The sequence below is a fragment of the Perna viridis genome, chromosome 6 (assembly GCF_037379345.1).
Source record: "Perna viridis isolate PV_CMFRI_1.1 ecotype Kerala chromosome 6, ASM3737934v1, whole genome shotgun sequence".
NCBI classification, from domain to species: domain Eukaryota; kingdom Metazoa; phylum Mollusca; class Bivalvia; order Mytilida; family Mytilidae; genus Perna; species Perna viridis.
In genome coordinates, this window is record NC_142450.1 from 29,242,200 (window position 1) to 29,265,137 (window position 22,938).

Consider the following 22,938-nt stretch of genomic DNA (forward strand, 5'->3'; position numbering starts at 1 on the left):
GATCTAGAAATCTTTTTGCAAGACAATGAAGTACAAAATCTAGATTTGATATTAATTTCATGCTTAGAAATGTTTGATGTATATGTCAAAATATTTGTAATGCTTTATGCAGATGATACAATAATAATGTCTAAAACAAAGGAAGCTATGCAAAAAGCATTGGATGTGTTTGCTAATTCCTGTAAAGAATGGAAGTTACAAGTTAATACTGAAAAGACAAAAGTTATTGTCTTCAGTAAAATAAAGTACAAACAACATTTTCAATTCCAAATATATAACAAAAATATAGAAATATTAGAGTCGTATACATGTACATATCTAGGCACGGTTTTCAATTACAACGGCAGTTTCACTATTGCAAGAAAGCGTCTAATAGATCAAGCCCAAAAAAGCTCTTTTTGCTCTCTATAGGAAACTAAGAAACATTCCACTGCCGATAGATTTACAGCTAAAGTTATTTGATACTTTTGATATCACCAATACTGTTATATTCCTCTGAAGTCTGGTGTTTTGAAAATAAGCAAAACATTGAAATTTTGTAAAAATATACTTAAGCGGAGAAGCAGCACTCCAAATTTTATGGTTTATGTAGAGTTGGGTAAAAGTCCACTTGAAATATTTGTTAAAGTAAGAATGGTTAGCTTTTAGGCAAGAACTATGCAAGAAAAACAAAAACTGTCAAATATAATGCTTCGGCTTATGTTAAAATTGCATGACAATAATCCAACTAAATTTAGGTGTAATAACTATCATGTTAAATCTATCTTGGATGATACGGGTTTTAGTTACTTATGGAATGAACATGTTAAAGTAAATATTAACTGGCTTAAGGTCGCAGTTAAACAGACATTATGTGATCGATTCTATCAATCTTGGTTTTTTACAATGGACAACATATCTCGTGGTGAATTCTATTCCACTTTTAAACATAAATTCAGAATTGAACCATATCTTCTCAGATTGTCCCCAGCAGAACGTATTCATTTGTCAAAATTAAGATGGCCTAACTTAAAACTACCAATAGAAAGTGGAGGGTGGTCTGGAGTCCCACGGAGTCAAAGAATATGTAATCTTTGTAAAAAAGGGTGGGAGATGAATTTCACATAAATAATCCAACGGTTAAGTATCTAAGATCTCGTTACATCTCAGATTACTACTCAAAACAACCGAATATGAGTAAATTTGGTGGGTTATTGTCTACCTGTAATTGTTAATTATACAAAAGAGTGTGTGCTTTTTTACGAAAAATTGCTAATATCATATGAAAATGAATGTGTTAAAATATAAATGTGAATCTGCATGTATTCACATATTTAATGATATTGACTGTTCTGTGTATTTTGTCGGTGTATTTGTCTTATTTACATGTATGTACATGTTTGTATTTGTTTTTTGTTGTCCACTTGTACACCTACTGTGTCTGAGGCTATCAATAAAATCTTGTTTTGTTAAATCTTGTCTTAAATGGTCATGATGACAGATGATATAGCTACAGAGAGAGAGAGAGAGAATCGGACTGTTTTACTCATTATTGCGTATAAGGAATTCTAAGAAATGTCTCTCATTGTTCAATATCAAATTCATTTAGCCCCTGCCCCGCTGATACTTCTTTTAAGCATAGTCCTTTTTGATCATGAGCTAAATCGGGAACAAAATACAGGAGCAAGTACCGAGATAAAGAGGAAAAATATATCTTATATATATGTAAGTTATACTTAGTCTGTTCCAGACTTCCCAATAAAAACTGAAATTTTCTCTTACACGATTGCTTGCATTTTATTGATAATTGCAGGCGTTGAACCTAATCCTGGGCCCTTGTCTACATGCAGTTGTAGCACAGAACCATTAAATACAAGCTACACCGCTTCCTCCAGCTTAAACCTAAGTTATTCGCAAATCCTGAAGAATTCGGTATCATTTCTTTACTTGAACGTGCAAAGCATTAAACCAAAACTTGAGCAAATATCAATTGATTATATCGACTTCAATATCCTCTCATTTACGGAAAGCTGGTTAAAACAAACTGTATCTGATAATGAAATATCGATAACAGGATACCAACTATTCCGCAAAGATAGACTAGTTCGTTTGGGTGGGGGTGTTGTTGTGCATGTAAGATCCAACATCGACTGTATCTGGCGTCCCGACTGCGTTGGTCAATTAGAATGCTTATGGTTAGACTTAAAAAAGAAAATCGTTTTATACGGTACATTTTATGGTCCACCAAATAGTAACGATAATATATGGGAAGAAGTCTCCGAGTCTTTAGAATTAGCCCTGAATACTGATAAAGACATTATTGTAACAGGTAATTTTATTTATTAATCAACTATATAATTCTCCAAACAGTAAAATTAAAGATCTTCTTCAAATGTTTAGCCTTCAGCAGTTAATCAGTGAACCTACCCATTTTACTGAACACTCATCATCCCTTATTGACTTTATCATGCTAAACAATCCAATCAACCTGTTGATCACTGATGTAGGTCCACATCAAGTTCGCTTCCATTTACCCATTCTTGGAATATTAAATCTCCCAAAATCTAACCCACAAAAACCCTTTAAAAGAAAAATCTACCTATATGAACAAGCAGATTATAACCTACTGAAAGATCGTTTCGCTATAGTAGACTGGGACTCCCTATTTGTAAATGAACAAATAGATTAGTCTACTTCAAATATTACGGATAAAATTATATCTGTCTGTGACGAGGTCATACCAAACCGTATCATTAGTATAAACAAGAAAGACCCACCTTGGATTAACTCTTGCTTAAAAAAATAATTAGGAAGAAAAACCGCTGTCATAACAAGGCAAAAAGCATGATGGGAAAATTCAGAAAAAAAAAGAAACAAATGTAATCTACCGTTAAAAATGCGAAATCTGACTAATATAGCTTGTTTGTTTGTTTGTTGGGGTTTAACGCCCGAGCAGCAATATTTCAGCTCTATTCAGGCAATGAACATGAAGTGGATGATAAAATGAACATGAAATGATAATTAAATGAAAAATTGGATGGGACACAAGGATAATGGGGTCGAGAAATTTTGATTTCCACTGGAAATAGGGAGAGGTGGGTAGGGTCGGGCAATTTAGCCTCATGTGGCGGAGCCCTATGGTTCCTACTCCGGCAGAATACCACAGTAGGGGTTCTTTAACGTGCGAGGAACGTGGCATCTTTCCCAACACAGTACACCACTATGGTTTGCGGTCAGGTTTTTCGTATTATAGCCCGACAACCCCAGCATGTAACACGCCAGGGGTACCCCATTCCACCGCCTGGGGCACACATCCCAGCTACCCTGTGGGCAGAGCGCCTAGCCCCCGGCTAGGTTTCTGAGCACTATTTAATCGCCTTTTACGACAAGTTGAGCACTGCTGCAAGCCTATTCTTTTAACACCCGGACCTGCACGGCGCTAATATAGAAACATATCGAACAAAATAATAACGGAGAGACATACAAGGGTAAAAGTGTATACCTATCCTTCCAAAAGGGGGTTTAAAAAATTGCTTTCCCTATTTTGATGTTATACAATCTTTTTTCTATAATTTGAAAAGTTAACAGAGTAAATTATGAAGGCTTCCATTGACTCAGTACTTCGGTATTTTGATTACACTAATGTTTTCGGTGTTTTTACCGTTCACATACTTATAGAACTTATAAAAGTCATTCATTTATGTTGATTCTCAAATGTATTTGTTTCTAACCTTCCTTTATTTCAGTGAAAGAGAAATTGCGTTTAACATGCTTTCCTCCTACCTAGAGTTATCAGTCCCAAATATTTTTACATACATTATTTGGTCCTTTAATTTGGTAATAAAACATTATTTTTTTATTCCATTTACTTTCTGTGTAAATTCGCACAACTTCATTAAAAGCAAAGCATGCTTACGCTGCAAGTGCATCTAGTCCATGCTCCCAATTTTGAGTATTCACGCGATTTGCTCATCTTTGTACCTTTTATTTTGATTAGTATAAGCTTTTTGTGTGTGTTTGTTTTCCATGTATAGTCTTTATACCTTGATTTATGAATTTACTTCTAATCTTAAAATTGAATTTATTACATTATATTCAGTACAAATGTCTTACATCTATAGAACATATTTAAACAAATATTTTTTTTTATTATTTAGTACACACCTTCAATTTAAAAATACAAGGTAAATATCTTAGTGCAGTTTGATCCCTATAACGAAGTATTAACACCCAATTAAAAAATATATACAAATACAGCTAAATAGGAAAAAGTAAAAACTTTTGTACGAATAATAGTGTAAAAAGAACTTTATTATTAAACCTTGCCAGATAGATTTCATAGTGATTGTAACAATGAATTACACCCGAAGAAAAAGGGAAAAATAATCTTTAGGACTTTTCATGGTTCTTTATTCTTGTTCAGTTCAATCAACCCACGAACAAATAATAACTCATTTCCTCTAATTCTGATGAAAATGGTGGAACTAATAGAAAATATAAATTATCTGTAATACAATATTGCCAAAATATTTAAATATATCAAACATAACTAAGTGTTTTGCATATCATTGGCATCATGATATGTGATAGAGTCAATTAGGAATAAAATGTTCCATCATGCTAAACACGTAGCCGAAAAAAAAAGAACAGAAATGTGACTACAATTCTTTTTCAGCTCCCTTGTCCAATATAAATTATAAATGCTGAACTTTTTTTTCTGTTGTATACATAAAAATTAAATTATTAAAGAAATAAATTCAAATAGAAATATTTCTATAGCAACAAAGTTAAACAATATAAAATAAAATATATGGTAATAATGTAATGTATAGTTTAAAAGTAATTAAGGGGACCAAAATTCTATCGGAAATCAAAAGAATGTAATCAAGGGACAAAAACCAGACATGGAAAAAAGAAAAACACAAAAAAGAACATAAAGTAACATAAGTAAATGAATGAATATATCTCGAAATATGCACTGAAATATCTATAAACGATATCGTCCCATTCCGGAATCGGACGACCTGAATCGGAATAACGTTGAATCTCGCGTTATTCCGATTCAGGACGCGTCCCATTCCGGAATGGGCCATATTCCGATTTCGGCCGCAACATATGTATAATTTGTGTATATTTTTGATATGTAAATCACTGAGATTAATTGTATTGTTATAAAAATAAATATATAAATAACAATACCTAGTAATCATAATTTAACACGTGTATAGCGTATCGAAATTTGAAATACTAGATCGATTGGTGTTTTAAGTTAATAACCACTGGGTCGATGCCACTGCTGGTGAATCAAAGGTCCGCGATTATTCAACAACCAAGTAGTCAGACATGTCTGACCTCAAATTATATTATATATCAAAATTTACTGTGTTATAAATTTCAAATTCCCTTAAACACTGAGGCTTCATTCATTGCATTTCACATAGCAGATCCACTTGGTAATGGCATCATGATTCGATAGTTTCGATTTTGAGTATTTCTTGTATACAACTAATTTTGGAATCACGTGTACAGTTTATCAAAGTTTGCAATATTAGTATGATTGGTGTGTTTTGTTTGTATATCATAAAAAGGAAAAGGAAACTCAAGATCTGTGACATTTAACTTGCAGTGAAGAAAAAAATATATACGTACAATATGTGAGTGACTATGTTGTCTTAAACCTTATATATATGTCTATAGAAACCAAGTCTCACACATAAAACCCACTTTTAACTATAACTGTATGGCGATGATCTATTTAATCAGAGTCCCAAGTAATTCAGTTCTCTCATTTCCTGGCAGGTGGCACATGGTCCACAACAATACAGAACTGCACAGTCATTTATCATATTCCCCTGTGAATGATACAAAACAATGTTTGGTAACAAAGAGTAATCAAGGGAACCAAGATTCTAGCGGAAATCAAACGAATGTTAACAGGGACAAATACCAGACATGGAAACCAGACACATACAACAAAAACATAAAATAACAAAAATAATAAGTACAAAGCAACAAACGTACATGAGCAATTCGAACTGTATCAAAATCTGGAATCATGGAATAGATGCAGCGAAAGGGTAAGTCTATGCTTTTCTAGAAACACCCGCCGAGTTACTCGTTGACACTTTAAATGTTAATGGTGCAGATGGATACACACGAGTTCATAATGAAGTCCATAAAACACCTGTAGTGAAGACTTCTATCTTGTAGTAACATTACCCTGTTCCAGAAGTCTAGCGCGGTACAAAGAGTCTGCGTAGTTACGGCAAGCTCTGGAATAACGTATGGGTTGTGATATGATATCTCTATACGCAGGTGCAAATGGGATGTTGCGACAGATGAAAGAAATATTGACAATACGGAATGAAAATCCATCGCGTTTGTCATATAGTTTAGTCAATAGTTTTCTTTTACCATCGACCTCTAAGTGTAAATCAAGATGTTTGACTTTACAGTGTCTGTAGTATACTTTATCTCAAGTTCTTTGGATTCCCGAAACTAGGATTGTTTAACCATATAGCAAAAACTGAGATCAAAGGATCTTGATAAACGATGTCCCTTCTTTTGGATGAGATCAACTATAAAGTCAGCCTCTAAATAGCGCAAGAATAGGTCAACAAGTACAGAAGCACAATTTGTTCCCATTGGAATGCCGACCGTTTATATAAAAACACGTCCATAACACTGGACAAATATGTTGTCAATTCTAGCATTTTGAAAACATCTTCTTTAGTATATTTGGAAGATGATTTTGGAATCGTTTTTTTAACAAAGCATGAATAATCTACCAATTACTACATATCTGTATTTAGGTGTACCTTCTTTTTTGACAACGATGTATACTGTTTTTGACTGAGTATGGGGAATAGAAATATAAAGAGTTGATAAATCATAGGTGTTAATGCTATGGTATTCTGATAAAAATCTTGAATTGAGAGTTTCCAGAAAATCTTCTGAATTTCCCAGGGTCCACATTGAATTGATACCACTACGGGAGTGACAAGTGTCATGGTGGGACTGGAGACCCTTTCTGACAGCTGTGGGTATAAAAGTTAAACGTTAAAAGTGAAAGTGGTTTAGTTGAACATTTTGCAGATTCTGTTTGTTTGTTGGGGTTTAACGCCCGAGCAGCAATATTTCAGCTATATTCAGGCAATGAACATGAAGTGGATGATACAATGAACATGAAATGATAATGAAATGAAAAATGGGATGGTCACAATGATAACGGGGTCGATAAATTATCGATATTACAGATTTAAAGAGAGCGGTAAGTGTAGCAGAATAGGTCTTATTACTGCTATTATTTACCACTACTACATTGTGTAAACATTGGATGTAATGAAACAGCTTTGCTAATGTATTTAATAGTATTTCTTATCAATTTATAAGCCCGTCCATATTTTAAGGGCGGAATTTGAATTCAATCTCAAGACAAACACCAAACAGGAGATTCCTTTCATCAAAACAAACATTGAACAGTTATCGCACATCATGTGGACAGTCGGGAAATACTACTATGTCCTGTCCGTCGTAAACGGAAAGTGATGTCCGTCGTTAACGGACATGTAAACAAGATAACAATCATATACTAGTAAATAAAATTCATATCTAAATTTATTTTACCCGAATTCCAGCCATGGTCCGAAGTTTTGTCCTCGTGTTAACGTCAACTCCCGGAACTATACATTGCGCACACCAATGTTCTCCCATTCGCACAGACATACTACCGAATGCACAACAAAAGCAACACCACACATATAAGCCTTAAAACAATATGAAAATTATATTTAATTAATTTTCGAAATCATGAGATCTTTCTTCATTTAAATATCTATCTGTTGCATTAAAACGTTCATTGTGTTACGCGAAATTTTTCAATTCTGGTCATAGTTCAGGGGATCATTTTTTATATTTCAATTATATTGGAATAGACAGGTGAAGCTGGAATAAAATATGAATTTTTAACCAGAATGTATCTTTATTGTTTCGTCTGAGTGTCCTAATTTCTTCACACACAGAAGTTTTTATTGTGCGGATCAGATAACTTCATCACATCTTCATTATTGTCTTCTGAATGTCATTTTATAAAATATGAGACTGTATGTCATATTCAACACCCAATAATCGAATTCAGTGCATATATTTGCTTGAGCTATTTACGATTTCCGCTACTCACAGCTTTGTCCGTCAGCAGTAAAATCAAAAAGGCCAGTCGTCCAGTCTCTCGTTCCCTCTAGACCTACTAGTAATTGTGGACGTTGTACTTGTTGTTGGTTAACAATAATAACGTTTGATTGTTGTTGCTGCTGCCCTCCATTCTGTTCATCTCTTGTGGTGGAGGTTGATCGTGAACTCTGCTCATCTATAGATAGTAAAGTAAAGGTTTAAAACGTTTTTTTTTCAAACGTTTGATACACATTTTCCTATGAGATAGATTTAAAAATTTATCTAGATAATTATGATCGAAAATTACGGTTAAAAAACATTTTTAGTATAAATAATATGAAATAATATATACATTGTTACAGTGTCACATATCGGTCTACAAAGAATGAAACACATTATGTACAATCAATAAAACACATAGTTAACTAGCCTAAGGACACAATCCCACCCATATATGCCCTTATGAGACACTGTTAACTTAAGTACAAGTCTTCATAAAAATCAGACAGATCTGAAGGTGATTCATGCATATCAAAAACCCAACGATTTCAACTTTATTTCTTGTTCAGAAACAGATGCTGATCACATAAAAAGTCTCAGTTTTTCATTTGATTGTTGTGCTTTTGAGATAAAATTTATATAGATTGTACATGAAATTGGCATTTTGTAAGAGTTATCGTTCTTAATTTTGTTTAATTTGGTTGGTTTTAGTGGGAGATAAATGTATGATTTTCTCAAAAGTGCAGGTCTGTATACAGAAACAATTATTTTTTTGTGAAAGTATGGCATATGTAGACTGAAAAAGCATCATTTGTTTGGTGTTTTTTTTTTTTTTTTCTTCACCATGAATCACTTTTTTACTAGCAGTGACTGAATTTTATGTGGACTGGTATATATTTTTGCAACTTAATCTGTGTTTGGGTGAGCAATTATAGTATTCCATGCATTGTTCTCAAAGTTTCATTTCCAGCGTAGAGTCAATTAGAATTAACTGGAATCGCATATCTGAAAGCGAGAAAACAAAAGTACGTATATTCTCATTCAGAAAATAGCATAAAATTACGAAGCAATTCCTTTTTCAAAAATTTTGAAGTTTGTTTCGACTGTTTAAATTTGTACCGACAGCGCCTTAGTTCATTACCTGAAAACGTGATGCAAAGATATTTGAATCAATTTAGCGTTTGGTGTGGGCATTAATAATAATACAACTGCTTTTCTAATACGTGTAACATGGATATCCGGATAAAAAAAAATTACTGTTACTTTCCTTGTTTTTTATCATTGTCTGCGGGGTTAGAAAATTTTCATTAAATACAGTTGCTTTTGTACATGAGGTAGAAGCCTACGACAAGTCCTTAGTCTCTAGGCAAATGCAAGTTCGAGACAGTACACATTTTGTTAGTTTCGTATTTTTTGTTTGTTTGTTTCAGTTTCACTAATAAACACGCATGGCTGAAATATTTGTCATATCTGTCACATTGTTAATTACGCTTAGTTTTTCATGCATTGAAATTTGAATCTTAAATAATCTACAAACGAGTACATTTGTATTTAAGCCATTTATTCTATTAATTGATCGCGTCACGTACTTGGCTTTTTTTTAACCAATTTTATCATGTTTAAACTCAAGGTGTCTTTTGCATACTTGTATTGTATAGCCCAATGGGAAGCCTTGAGTTGACATTTTCATCCAGGCGAGGTTGTTGTCTCTTAACATTAACACCACATCTATTTTCGTTATATTGTATGAAAGCATTTCTTTCATAAGTGCGTGCTTTCTGACCAGTGGTTTCATGGAGCTGTACGTCGTGCAAATAATCAGGTTGTAAATTCTCTCGAAGTAATACCTCCAGGGTAAGATTTACACATTAGAACCGTTATCTTTCCCATTGACGTACATGTATATTCATGTATTTTTCACCGATACAAAATGAGCATGAAAACAAAATGTTTACTATTTTATCTCCTTCATATGAATAGTATTTTTTTTTTATTTTATGCATTATTTTTCTTAAAAAGCATCGCCCTAAAAATCAAATTAAATTATTTTTCCTTCTTTTTTAAGTGTCGAAATGAATTAGAGAAATCTTTATAATAAAGAGTACTTACTTCGTAGGGGCTAAATTCGTTCCGAGAAAAACGATTATGATTTGCAAGATCTTTAACATACAATGAACGAAAACTTATAAAATAGTTCGGTCGTCGATTTTCAAAAGATATCTTACAATTAAAACAAAACATCAACTTAACTGTTTGTATTTAATATCTTAACTTAAATTGATACTTGACAGTAAATAACATATTATAGTAAGTGTTTAACTACCATAACAAAAATAAGTCCTTCTGGTTCGCTGAACAAATTTTGTTTGTTTAAATTAAACAGGCATTGAATAATTATTATTGTATGGTATTATTCAGATTGCACTCGTGGTATTTATCGCCTGTCTTTACCCAATACGGAATCCGATAACTGCCATTAGAAGGGCACGACACAGTAACATTCAGGCGCACTGTTTCGTACACAAAACCTGAGCCTGTCTTAATTTTGTGAAGCGTTTGATGAAAATAATTGAACTTCTTTGGGTTTAAAGGTTATTTCTACCTACACAAATTAACCCCTGTAATATTGCACTACCATAACAAATGCTGCTAGTCCATCTTAAGGTCTTCGGAACAAAACAATTTATATCTGAAACGGCGTGAATAAATTGTATCAGCATTTAATATGATTTTTTTTTCTAGTATTCAGAATTGTACTGAAAGTCCAAAGTATTCATTGTCCACATTTATCTAATACGGAATCTACGAAAGACCGGTAGTTTCATGACTCCTTTCACATTTCCCGATTGATGCGATACATTTTTCAGCTCCAACTTGACATTTCTTACTTCCAAGTTGATTTTTTGCAGCTCCAACTTTACATTTCGTACTTTCAATTTGACATTTCTCACTTTCAAGTTAACATTTTGCAGTTCCAACTTGACATTTCTCAATTCCAAGTTGATATTTCTCACTTCCGACCCTTCGCTGTTCCAACTTGACATTACTCAGTCCCTATTTGACATTACTCACCCCCAACTTCGAAGTGAGAAATATCAAGTTGGAACTGTAAAATGTCTCGCATTGATCGGGAAATATGAAAAAGTCATTGCACTGCCGGTCTTTCGCAGGAATGCGATAACTGTACCACAGGGAAATATTCGGGCGCACTGATTCGTATATAAAACTGACCCGGTCGTTAAAATAAAAAGACGAAATATACGTTATAGTATGGCACGTATTGGCTACCGTAACCAATCTTGACTATGAATAATTTTGTTTAGTTTTCTACGCCTGTTAGTATGTTTGTTAAAATTAACAATTTTAGATGCGCTGTTATATTTGGAATGCTTTAAAAAATACCTCTTCTGCGCTTTTTTGCGTAGATTGATAATATGTCCGTTATAGGTCTATTTGATGTTTGAAACAAAATAAAAAGGTATTTTATTTTTTTTTCCGTCAAAGAGTCAGAGACAAGGGAGTTTCGTTATGTTTCGTATTTTTCCCCAGTTTGTGCCTGTTTCGCACGTGTTACTTCTAGTTATTACTCTTGAAGATTTTATATTATAGAATTGTTTTATTTACCGAAACTGTCAACATATTATGTACTGAACAGAGGCGGATCCAGGATTTTAGATTGGGGGCGCATAATTAAGATTGTTTTAGGGTTAATTTTTTGAAAAATTCTTCTAGAGTGGGTGCAATGTAGATATCTTTTGTGGTAAAATTACCGAGAAATTACAGTTTCAACCTAAAACCGCCCTAATATACCCCTCACAACCCATGTTTTGGAAGTTTAAGGGGCGCACACCCGCCACGCCCACGCCTGAATCCGCCCCTGCTGAAGTAGAGTAAGCTGCTTTTCTCTCCTTTTTAGTAGAACAAATTGAGCTGTGTGTTATCACAGGTCCGTAGATACAAGGGAAAGCTGTTGACTTGTTTATTTGGAAGAATGCATCTGACATCATGTCTTTTCAAGTAGTCAGATAAAAGAGAAACGTGGTTCTATATTTGGGCATTAGTTATTGAAAATCTAAATTTAGAAGAAGACTGACCAACTCACATAAAGAAGTTTTTCTTTCATTTTATCGAATTTTGAAAGGATCAGTTCCTCTAGAAATGACGAGCGACAACCATATCGAAATACTTATCCATATCCATCATATCATAAATTATAATTAGCAACTAAATTTTGTAGGTAACAGTTACTGTATACAAGTACCAACACTAACACTTTATTGTAAATGAAGACCACCAAACTGGAGCAGAACAATCACATTTATAACTTAATAATAAGATAGAAAAGGCGATTAATAAAACATTATACAGTAACTGATTGAAATATTCAATGCAATATCCTTCAAATTTAAAAGTAATACAGACATTTCATATATTAGACAGCTACTTATCTTTTTAAGTTTTAATTCAGATTGTCATTGACAAATTTTAAAAGGAATGTTATAATTTTGGGTGATTAAAACGCTACTGATCTTTTAAAAGGTTGATTGTTTTCCAACAGGTACAAATCTTAAGAATTATTATAATTTTTGACCGACATCAATTTCGTGTGGTAAAATCACACATCAAGGATCAGATTTGACACTTATCAATAAGAAAACTATGATTGATAAGATGATAACTTACGTAGGAAAACGATGTCATATGAAATTCTGAAAAAAGGGTAATTTAGTGGCACACCTTAGTATTTACCTATTATAGTCGTACACATTTTGTATCTCATGACTAATCATAACCCCTTACAGCACTGTAAAGTGTAATGGACGTTATGAATTCTGGTAATTTTGATTTGGACACTATTAACACATTGAGTAATTGATTGATTAATTGAATGGTATTTAACGCCGAAGGAGCAGTATTTCAGCTATATCCGGGCGATATGTATGAATTAATGAACTGTACATGAAATGAAAATGAAATGCAAAATGGGATGGGACACAAAGATAACAGAGGCGATGACCCTATGAACACAAATATCGTGAATGCATACAAAATGTAATTAAGCGATTCAGAAATACGATTATACTTTCTACCTGATAATATCAGAAATACGATTATACTTCCTACCTGAAACTACAACGGAAAGCTGATGTTATTAAAAGCAGCATATATAAATCGAGTGAATTGACGGAAATGTGAATGGCAGACGGACGTCCAAGAAGGATGAAATATGCATCCTATAGAAAACTATAAGAGACTAAGTAAAAAGAAACTACATAGCTCATGAACAATACATTAGAAGTAAATAAAAGTCCTTCTTCCGCTTTGCCGAACATTTTGCATCTATAAGGTCGTAAATAAATTGTGTAAGTTTTATTTAATTTTCATACGTCAAATTTTTGACGGGACGTATTATGGTGTGCAAATCTCTGGCGTCCATCTGTTCGTCCGTCAGTCGTAAACATGTCGCACCGTAACTTGAAAACGACTCATCCAAATTTCTTGAAATTTTACACTGTTGTTTCATACGAAGATCAAACGGTCTGTACAGTTTTTGGTGAAAATCAGATTACAACTCTTTGAGTTACTTGACTTAGTAACTAAAATAGGGCTGTGTGGTTCTTTTTCTACACGTGTCGCGCCGTATCTCAAAAAACTATTTATAATTATTGCTTAAAAAATTACACACTTGAAAGTTATATTAATCTGAAGATCTGTATACTTTTTGGTAATGATTCAATATTTTATTTTTGAGTTATTGAAATTTTTATTCAGTTCTTTATTATTATTTTTATTCTTTTGGCAAAAAAGGGTGTTTTTCACATTTTGCACCTTATGAGGGGAATTCAGGAGATGCAATAATCCTTAAAAATATGTATGAGTGGTTGAATCACAAATAAATGCCTTCTAACCCTCCCATGCATTTATTGATGGTATGGCCCTTAAAAAGAACCAATATGGGGAAATTATTTCAGAGAAACATTATACCATGAACACAGAACCATGTAACAATTTGTGTTCCTCTCTTTTATCAACTTTCTGTTTTATGGAAATTTGAAATTTTCAATTGATGTATTGCCATGCAAAATTTTAGTTGCAAAAATCTTTGCTCCCTTAATAAGAATATTGCTTCAATTGGTTATCATATAAAACATGTTGTTAGCAGTTTTTGTCGGTTTCTTGTATAAACTTCCTATTGAACGGGAATATGGGATGAATCAGGATATATTTAGCATGACATCCTGTACAACCCATTGTCAAAAGATGACGGGCGTATCGTGCGTTCGTAGCGCAGCTGTTTATTTTTCTAGTACTCAGATTGTAATAAAAATCAATGTTTTTATTGGTGTTTAAAATATAATTGTTTTTTTTCAATATTGTGGCAATATTCGCGAATGCTGTTATAAATTTTTCGTACAGTCAGACTGCAAGCACATTTTTTTACTGTCTTAAAAAAGAGCGTGATTTCAAAAACATGGGATAAACTTTACTATTCTAGTATCGTAAAAACTTATCAAAAACATATGATAACGAGTAAATTGCGACATTTTATCGCATTATCAGTAACGACATGGATATAGTTATCAAATGATTACGACATAATATTCTTTATCACATGGCACGTATCGGCTTCCATATTCAGTATCTTGACTACGAATAATTTCTTTTGTTTTGTATGTTTACTTGTTTGTTTGTGAGTTTGTTTGTTTGAATTAGTGTTTGAATTATGTTTTTTATATAAAACATCATAGAAGCATTTGTTAATAATTTTGCGACAATTTGCGTCGCTTGAGGTATAATCAGAAAATATTTAGATTTTTTACAGCACAAAGTCAGTCTTCACAAGTTTGTTGTGTTTCGTTAATATTTGTTATTATTTTTATTATTTTCCCTGTACAAGTCTGTGCTTGTTATGGCTTTAACTAGTGTATTTCAAAGAGTCCCTTTTCTTATATATACTTCACCGAAACTGTCAGCCGATTATGTGCTGAAGTTATGCGAGCTGTTTCAGATTTTTCTCTTTATATCAGAATAAATTAAGGTTTTTGTTATCTAACTTACGTAGATATAAGGAAGAGTTGTAACTGCAAGGATGCAACGGATATCATGTCTCATTATTTTTTTTCAAATCAACCCGAAATGGGCATCAGTGATCAGAAGGAAAGACTGTTGAGCTCACTAAAAGAAGAACTTCATTTTATCGAAAATTTTTGTATTTTGTATATAAAATTAACGGTTGCACTCACCTTTAATAACATTCAGATCCTGTACATATAGAAAAATATATATAGGTAACATCTTGAAATACTTCCGATTAACAGTTACCCTATGTATATGGCAAACTCAATAATAAAATATCAAAAGGTGACTAATAAAACATTAAACTGGTTGAAAAGTATTATGCAATAGTTCTCAAATTTAAAAGTAATGAAGAAATTTCATATATTGGACTGTAAACTATCGTTTTCAGTTTAGTTAGTGATTTATAGATCTAAAAGATATATATAATGTTATACCTAATCAACGAACCTCGTGTCTTATTTTATAAGAAATATCATAATTTAAAAAGATAAGATTGGGTGATTTATCTGAAATCCGAATCTTACATATCAACCCAATGCCCACTTATCCAGTAATGTACACTACAAGGGTTACCTCCCGTACCAGAAATCATAATAAATATCAGGGGCAAAAACGAGCAAAGCGAAATTAGAATTCGGATGTCAAAGTACAATCCAATCTCATCCTCAATAAAGTGGAGTGAGGAAAACAAGATATTTTCCAGATGCCCAGTTTGGTTGTAGGCTTAGTACCACGAATTCTATTTTTGCCCTAAACTCACTGATGTAACATGTACACATACATTTTGTATGAAACGTACACGCTTATATATATTGCTGTTTTATAAACTACAACAAAGCCTTCGAAAGTCATACTCGTAAATTGTGGCAAAAGCTAATAAAATGGTATTACTGGTACATGTAAATGGTTAAAATTTATTTAATTAATGTATAATTATATGTAAAAAAATATATAAATGAATGTACCGCAGTTGCTACGTGTACATGTACTGTACATGACTCTTGTATTTACCATTGTCACAGCTGAGGTGTTTGCATTTGATGTTGTGGTAAGATTAACGAATGTCTTTAAAATGTCAATTATCCTTCCAGAGTATTTCTTGGTTAAGATGAGTGAATTAATATCACATCATACATTTTATAAAGCTTAAGTGTCAGACTAGAGAAATAATTAAGCTTCATAATTGCATTTTTTTTATACAATGAAAATACAGCACCATTATTCTGGAATTAAATTTCGAATACGAAAAGGTTTACAAATTAAACCCGAATTTGCTGCACTTCCCGTACTTGTTTATGGGATAGGATCCACTGTTTTGTTTTAAGATGTTTGAGGTACTTCGTGTAAGCGTCATTGTTGCTATATAATCATTCCTACATGTTATTGACTGATTTCCTTGTATGCATGTCCTTACAAAAAAAATTAAGAAGAAAAGTCAAGCCTCTTGCACAGAGTTGCGGCAATTTTGCGGCAAATGCGTTTTTGCAAAGAAAAATTAACTTTCCGACAAACTGCTTGCTGCAGTTTTGTGGCACGATTATTGCACAAATTGGTAATTTTTTACACTATTCTTCCATACAATGAAGTTCTGAAACTTTTCTGGTACATATCATGCAACAAATAGAATTACACGTACATGTACATTTTACATGTAAATTACAGTGCGTGAATTATTTCAATGTACATTTTATATAACTTTCCATTGACCCTTGTTTCATTCTTCAAGTATAAAAATAAAAACAAAAACAAAAATAAAAAAAAAAACAATGCATTCTAAAAATTTGGATACAAACGTTAAATATATAATATTTTATCAATTTCTGAAACTACATGCACATTTTCCTTGGGCCTGCATGTATTTCAGTCCGTTAGCAATATCCTTGCAGTACTATATTTAAAATATGAAAAAATAACTTGTCTGAAAAGTGTTCCTAGAATGGTCTTAAGTTAAGATCTTTCCATTAGTTTTCATTGCAAGAGAACATGTCCTAATCCCAACTAAACACATTTTAATTTTGCAACTCTAGATTACATTTGATTGGCTCTTAAGGTCACATGCATTTTCTTGTCCCTTTCTGGCACAAAAAGAAAGAATGTGTTGGAAAGGATATTTTACTCTCATACCACTGGCTCTTTGTCAAACTCTGAGCCGTAAGTGTGCCAGAAGTGTACCGGTAGTGACACAGTCCTGTACATTTCTTGAACACTGTACTGGTACACGACTGATTAGTTGTTGCAAATGTGTCACACTTTTCATGTTCATAAGGATGTATGGTACTAAGAAAGTATTCTATAAAATTTCGAATAAGAAAGAAAGAATGAAGTAAGTGGAAAACTTGATATATTTCTTCACAAAAACAATAAATAAATAATACAAATAGATAAATCATCTTTATACATGAAAGAAGTAAAGTTACAATATTCAAACATTTATGTACAAGTAATCTATATCTTATCTCATTCATAACCAACAAAATAAATAAAGAAAAAAACATTTGTATCACTGTAGTATGTATCACTGGGGAAGAGACCATCTACCAAGACATGATACAGTCTACCTACAACTCAGTGGTCCAGGTATGTAGGGGTTAGCACCCCTACTTTTTATTGGAAAATTTTTCATTTTCATGTGAAAAATTGACAAAAAATGATAATGTCCTAGCGTCCCCCTTTTTTCTGAGGAACTCCGGTTGGCATCCCTCCTTTTTAAAGTGTTTGGATCCACCTCTGAAACTTTACACTTGTAATAACTGTAGACAAGGATATTGATATATACACTGCACAATTCAATCCATGAATTGTGATATTACAGCAAATTACATATAAAAAGGCGAAGCGTAAAAGTAGAATCAAGATTTAATGAATATGTACAAAATATTCTACAAAAGGATTAGATAAAGTCAAATAGAAAAAAAAACAACATCTTGGTTCGTATTTCAAACAGATGAATATCGGTCCATTTAAAGTATTTCGGCAACACAGACGTTATACGCGCAGTATGAGTTTCACTTATAACAAGAAAGAGAAGGAATATCAAAGTGTCAATAAATTGAAGTCAAGAAACTGTCACAACCAGGAACTTTTTTGAAAAAAAATAAAGTATCCCCAAGAGAAGTTCATTAATCGCTGAATATTGGAATAAAATCAAAAATATGTCAAAGCATGTTGATGTCATATACATTGTTTTAAACGCTGGAAATGCTACACATGTACAATATTCTTCAACACTGAAATAGCATTATAAACGCCTACTAGTAGTTATCTGGTTAAAACGTTAATTATCATTTTCTTCAGGATTGTCTTTTCTTTCACGGGACACCCATAGCTGTCAGTTCTCTATGGGCCTGACACGCAGAACACATACCACAGAATAATACTGTGAGGCAATCATTACATAGGGTACCCTAAAAAATATATATAGTTAATACATCAAATATGTATTGAAGGAAGGCTGTGTATATAGTGTATTCTATGTAAAATTACGACCTGTACATAAAGACTACGTACCATGACTTTCTTCTCCATTTGAAGGTCACTCAGTACAGATTTAACTCCATAATTTCAGATTGGTATACGTATTTATATATCATAGTTTGTGCGTACATGCTTTGCCTGCATTGTTATCCACTTCTTTGTGCATCGAAATTACAAATACATTTTTGAAATATTTCAATAAGTCATTCAAAGAATACTAAAGTATATCATACTTGACAGTAACAAGTATCTCTTAATGACTTCTGGTGAACTTTGTCTCGACAATCATGCTAACAATACGCGGTTTATTTTTTTTTTCTTAAATTGTGAATGTTACATGTATTAAACATTTGCCACAAAAAGACAAGAATGTGACCTTGGCGTTGTAGAATATGTTCATTATCTTTATTTTTCAAAACTGCATGTCCAATGTTAACCAATGCAACTTACTCGAATTCCTCCCACAGTCCGCAATTTATATCTCAAAGCTATATCACTAGCCGGAACACATCCTCCAGTACAAAAGTGTTCACCCATTCTCGATCCAAGATAGCATATAGAGGCAGGATAACACAGACATGTCAACAGACCTGAAACATACAAATAACTTAACTCAGATGTCATAAAAAATAATCCCTAATCTTACTTTAACTTTTGGCATGATGCAAAAACAGTTTCAAATTAATTAAAACATGTTTTTCAATTACCACCTAGTAACACATACATACTAGCATATTTTTGTTTACTATTGAGCCTTCTGTTTATACATGTAATTCACGATTGTGTGTATAGTGCACACAATTACTGCTACATATTAATTTAAACATAAAAAGCATAAAAGCATAAAAGTAGATTGTCTAAAACGTACAATGTATCCCTACATTGAAATAATTCAGAAATAATATTATTGCATATAATGACTTACATATTCCAGGCTCATTAAAACAATCACAAACACCCGTCTGCCAGTCTCTGTGCCCTTCAAAGCCTGTAACCATTAGTGAATTTGTCTGTGTTTGTGGTTGTTGCATGACAACAGCAGTTGTCGTCTGCTGGTAGTAATTTGGTGGTTGTTGATGTTGGTACATCGGGTGTGGGACTGGTTGTGGCATTGTTGACCCATAGTTCAACCCTGAGGATGGTTGATGTCCCGGTCCGTATGAAACTTCCGGATAGATTTGTTGCTTTGCTTCTTGTTTATTTTCCATTTCTTAAATAAAACCAAAGAATTTCTACAGCAATATGATTACATGTAGACTTACTAGTATTATAAATAGATAACAAAAATACTATTGAACATAAAATTGTCCATCAATACAATACTAACCACCAGCACACGTACATATAGCAGTGAAAGGACTTTTCAATAACCGAGCGTTATTTCACATTTTAAATAAATAATAATATTTCAACGTGATCTTCCGAAATCTCGATTAGATTTACAATTAAAATTGTCTGTAAATGAATGTTATGTTACCAATCGCTATTAAATATATTAAAGAGTGCATTACGAAAGAAAATGTCTCACTGTTACATGTACATGATGTACTACGTGTAGTTTTTTTGTTTACAGGCATAAGGAAATAAAAATGTGTCCCTGTATCATAGCTTTGTTGTTTGTTACCTATATTATAGTCTTAGGATATATGTGTACTCTGTGTTTAAGTACTTTTCTTACCTTGAAAGTTATGATAAGTTTATTAAAATACTTGAAATACTTCCTCGTTTTTATGTGTAATGTCACAAACATGTGACGATGATCACGAGATAAAAATACCTGTATTTGGGTATTGAATTATTTCCCCGTGATAATTTTGGGATTACTGTATAACTAAAAATAGAAAGCATAACTGCTGAGTAGGAACTCGGCACGGTAATACCTGTCTGGTCCATTTAAATAAATGAACGTATGATTGAAAAGACAGTGATGGTTGATGTTACAACATGTGTATAACTAGGAGTAATTCATTAAATACAAATATGCGGAATGCTTAGTTTATTTCATTTTATCTTGCATTCACATCATTCAGACGATAGACAAAACATACACAATTACTATCAAACGTAAACGTATGAAATCCGTGTATTGTATTTTTCTATATAGATCGACGACGGATGTCATGTACATGTCTTGCACCCGGAACTTGAAAGAGCATAATACATAATGTGAACAACAAATGTTGTTATTTTTTCAATTACGTAAGCAAAACTGCTCTTACTAAAAAAATGAAAAATTAAATGACAACCCACCAGAAAAAAAAGTCGCACCCACAAATAAGTTAGTTATAAAATATTAATTTGGGTACACAGTTTACCAACTTCAGTGTTCAGCATATTCTTCCGCAGGTAATTGACACATCTAAGTAACCCCAGTTGGGGCCGGCAATACCCTTTACGCACTAATTTAATAGTTAATCGACATGCATGAAATAAAGGCCAGAAAGTAATCAAGGGAACCACGATTCTAGCGGAAATCAAAAGAAAGTAATCCAGAGAAAAAAGACCAGACATGTAAACAGACACACACAACAATGAACATCAAATAACCAAAACAATACATACAAAGTAACCAAAGTAAATGAGCAACTCGGACTCCACTAAAAACTAGGAGCATGGACCAGTTGCACCGTTAGGGTAAGCGTCCTCAGCTTTTCTAGAATCATTCGCCGAGTTGCTCATTAAAACTCAAGTCCAGGTAGACGAAAGCGGAAAGGTAAACTATTACACGTTGAATAAATCAGTTTTCATGGTACAGATGGATACACCGTAACGATCTACGAGTTCATAATGAGACCATAAAACTTCTGTAGTGATGTAGCAACATAACCCTGTTCCTGAAGCCTAATTGATATTATATAATATATGAAGTTTTCATCTGAAAATAATGTAATAAAGTACACTCGGCCAAAAGATATACATGTAGACAAGATGTTTACAACTTAGCAACCATGGTTTTAGAATCAGACTGGAATGTTGAATATTCTAATGTAAACCTGTTTGCCGTTTTCATTCGTTGTATACCACAAAAAAAGCCTACCCGTATATGGTACTGTAAAGAAAATAAAAATGTATGAATACCATTAATATTTTTGGTGTGGCATGGATTTTATTTTAATTCATACAAATAGGGTATGTTAGTCTCGTTCTAGTTTCATTATCTAAACCGGAATTTCCGTCGTAGAACGTATTGAAAACCGATGACCGATCTGCATTTTATTGTTTACTTCCGGGTACTCGAAACGCTGTATAACAATACAAAATCTTCTATTCTATGTTTTTTCTTAATACCTTTATCAAGTAGAAATAGATATTTGTCATTTTTTATCGGTATTTATTACTCAAAAAATGTTTTGTCCTTAAAACTGAACTCAACGCTCTCTAAATGACAGATTTCCATGCTTTTGAATGGTAGACTAGGACCCATTCTCGTAAAATCACGGGGTCACACGACGAGACTTACATACCTTATTCAAGCATTTTGTATTTTTGCTGAACGCATTAAAATTATTTACATGTACATTGGAAATAATCTGGTTTATTATATAGATAGCAGTGAATTACCGAAAGTTCCATGTGTTAAACATTTCGATAATTCATGATCACACTGTGAAATTAATTCTGTAGTTTCGCTCTTGGAACGTCAAAAAACAACACAAATATCAATCCGCTGTACACAAAATTTTAAAATTTATGTTGAAAGAATAATCAAGGGAACCATGGTGCTAGCAAAAATCAAAGCGTAATCAAGGAAACCAAGGTTACAGCGGTAATTAAAAGAATGTAATCCAGGGACAAAGACCAGACATGGAGAACAGACATACACAACAAAGAACATAAAGTAACTAAAATCATACATACAAAGTAACAAAAACAAATGAGCAACTCGGACTCCACTAAAAACTGGGAGCATGGACCAGGTGCATCGGTAGGGAAAGCGTCCTTTGCTTTTCTAGAAATACCCGCCGCGTTGCTCATACACTCCTTGAGGCATTCACGTTTCCCATTTTAGCGTTCGTGCATCGTTTATCGTGCGTTTACACATCGTTTTGCGTTCGTTTATTTTTGTACTTTGATTATTTCCTTGATTTAACTGCTATTTCTATTTTTTGCAATTTTTATTTTGTATAATTTCATTAATTTTACTTTCTATTTATTCTGTCTTAATTATACGTCAATATTATTATTTTTCGTCGTTCGTCTATCGTGCGTTTAAACGCACGCTAGGAGCGTTCGTTT

General features: G+C 32.9%; 2 protein-coding genes across 3 annotated transcripts in view; both read right to left on the reverse strand.

The window, feature by feature from the left end:
• LOC148614445 (uncharacterized) overlaps window positions 1–10,358 on the reverse strand; it is a 53,559-nt gene extending 43,201 nt beyond the window's left edge. Inside the window, exons 1-4 of one of the 2 annotated variants that reach the window (XR_015923658.1) lie at window positions 10,258–10,358; window positions 8,159–9,153; window positions 7,606–7,745; window positions 3,892–5,831 (exon numbers count right to left, since the gene is read on the reverse strand). The gene's annotated coding sequence lies outside the window, so the exon portion shown is untranslated. Of the gene's footprint in view, window positions 1–3,891; window positions 5,832–7,605; window positions 7,746–8,158; window positions 9,154–10,257 lie in introns of those variants that run through there. The other variant, XR_015923656.1, reaches the window with a different exon arrangement.
• A 7,194-nt stretch (window positions 10,359–17,552) lies between these two features.
• Window positions 17,553–20,519, reverse strand: LOC148614447 (cornifelin homolog). The gene is made up of 4 exons (XM_088588531.1): window positions 20,381–20,519; window positions 19,628–19,912; window positions 19,153–19,292; window positions 17,553–18,632 (listed from the first exon to the last, which is right to left on the reverse strand). Exons 2-4 carry the CDS (start codon window positions 19,908–19,910, stop codon window positions 18,537–18,539), a joined length of 519 nt encoding a protein of 172 aa, XP_088444657.1. The 5' UTR covers window positions 19,911–19,912; window positions 20,381–20,519; the 3' UTR covers window positions 17,553–18,536.
• Window positions 20,520–22,938: the final 2,419 nt, after the last annotated feature.

Excerpts from the sequence above, each read along its gene's own strand:
- LOC148614447 (XM_088588531.1), bottom strand. The coding sequence starts at position 19,910 with ATGGAAAATAAACAAGAAGCAAAGCAACAAATCTATCCGGAAGTTTCA. Across the intron at positions 19,293-19,627 it reads TTTTAATGAGCCTGGAATAT|GTCTGTTGACATGTCTGTGT; the intron begins GTAAGTCATTAT and ends TGTATGTTTCAG. Across the intron at positions 18,633-19,152 it reads GGACTGTGGGAGGAATTCGA|GGTACCCTATGTAATGATTG; the intron begins GTAAGTTGCATT and ends TATATTTTTTAG.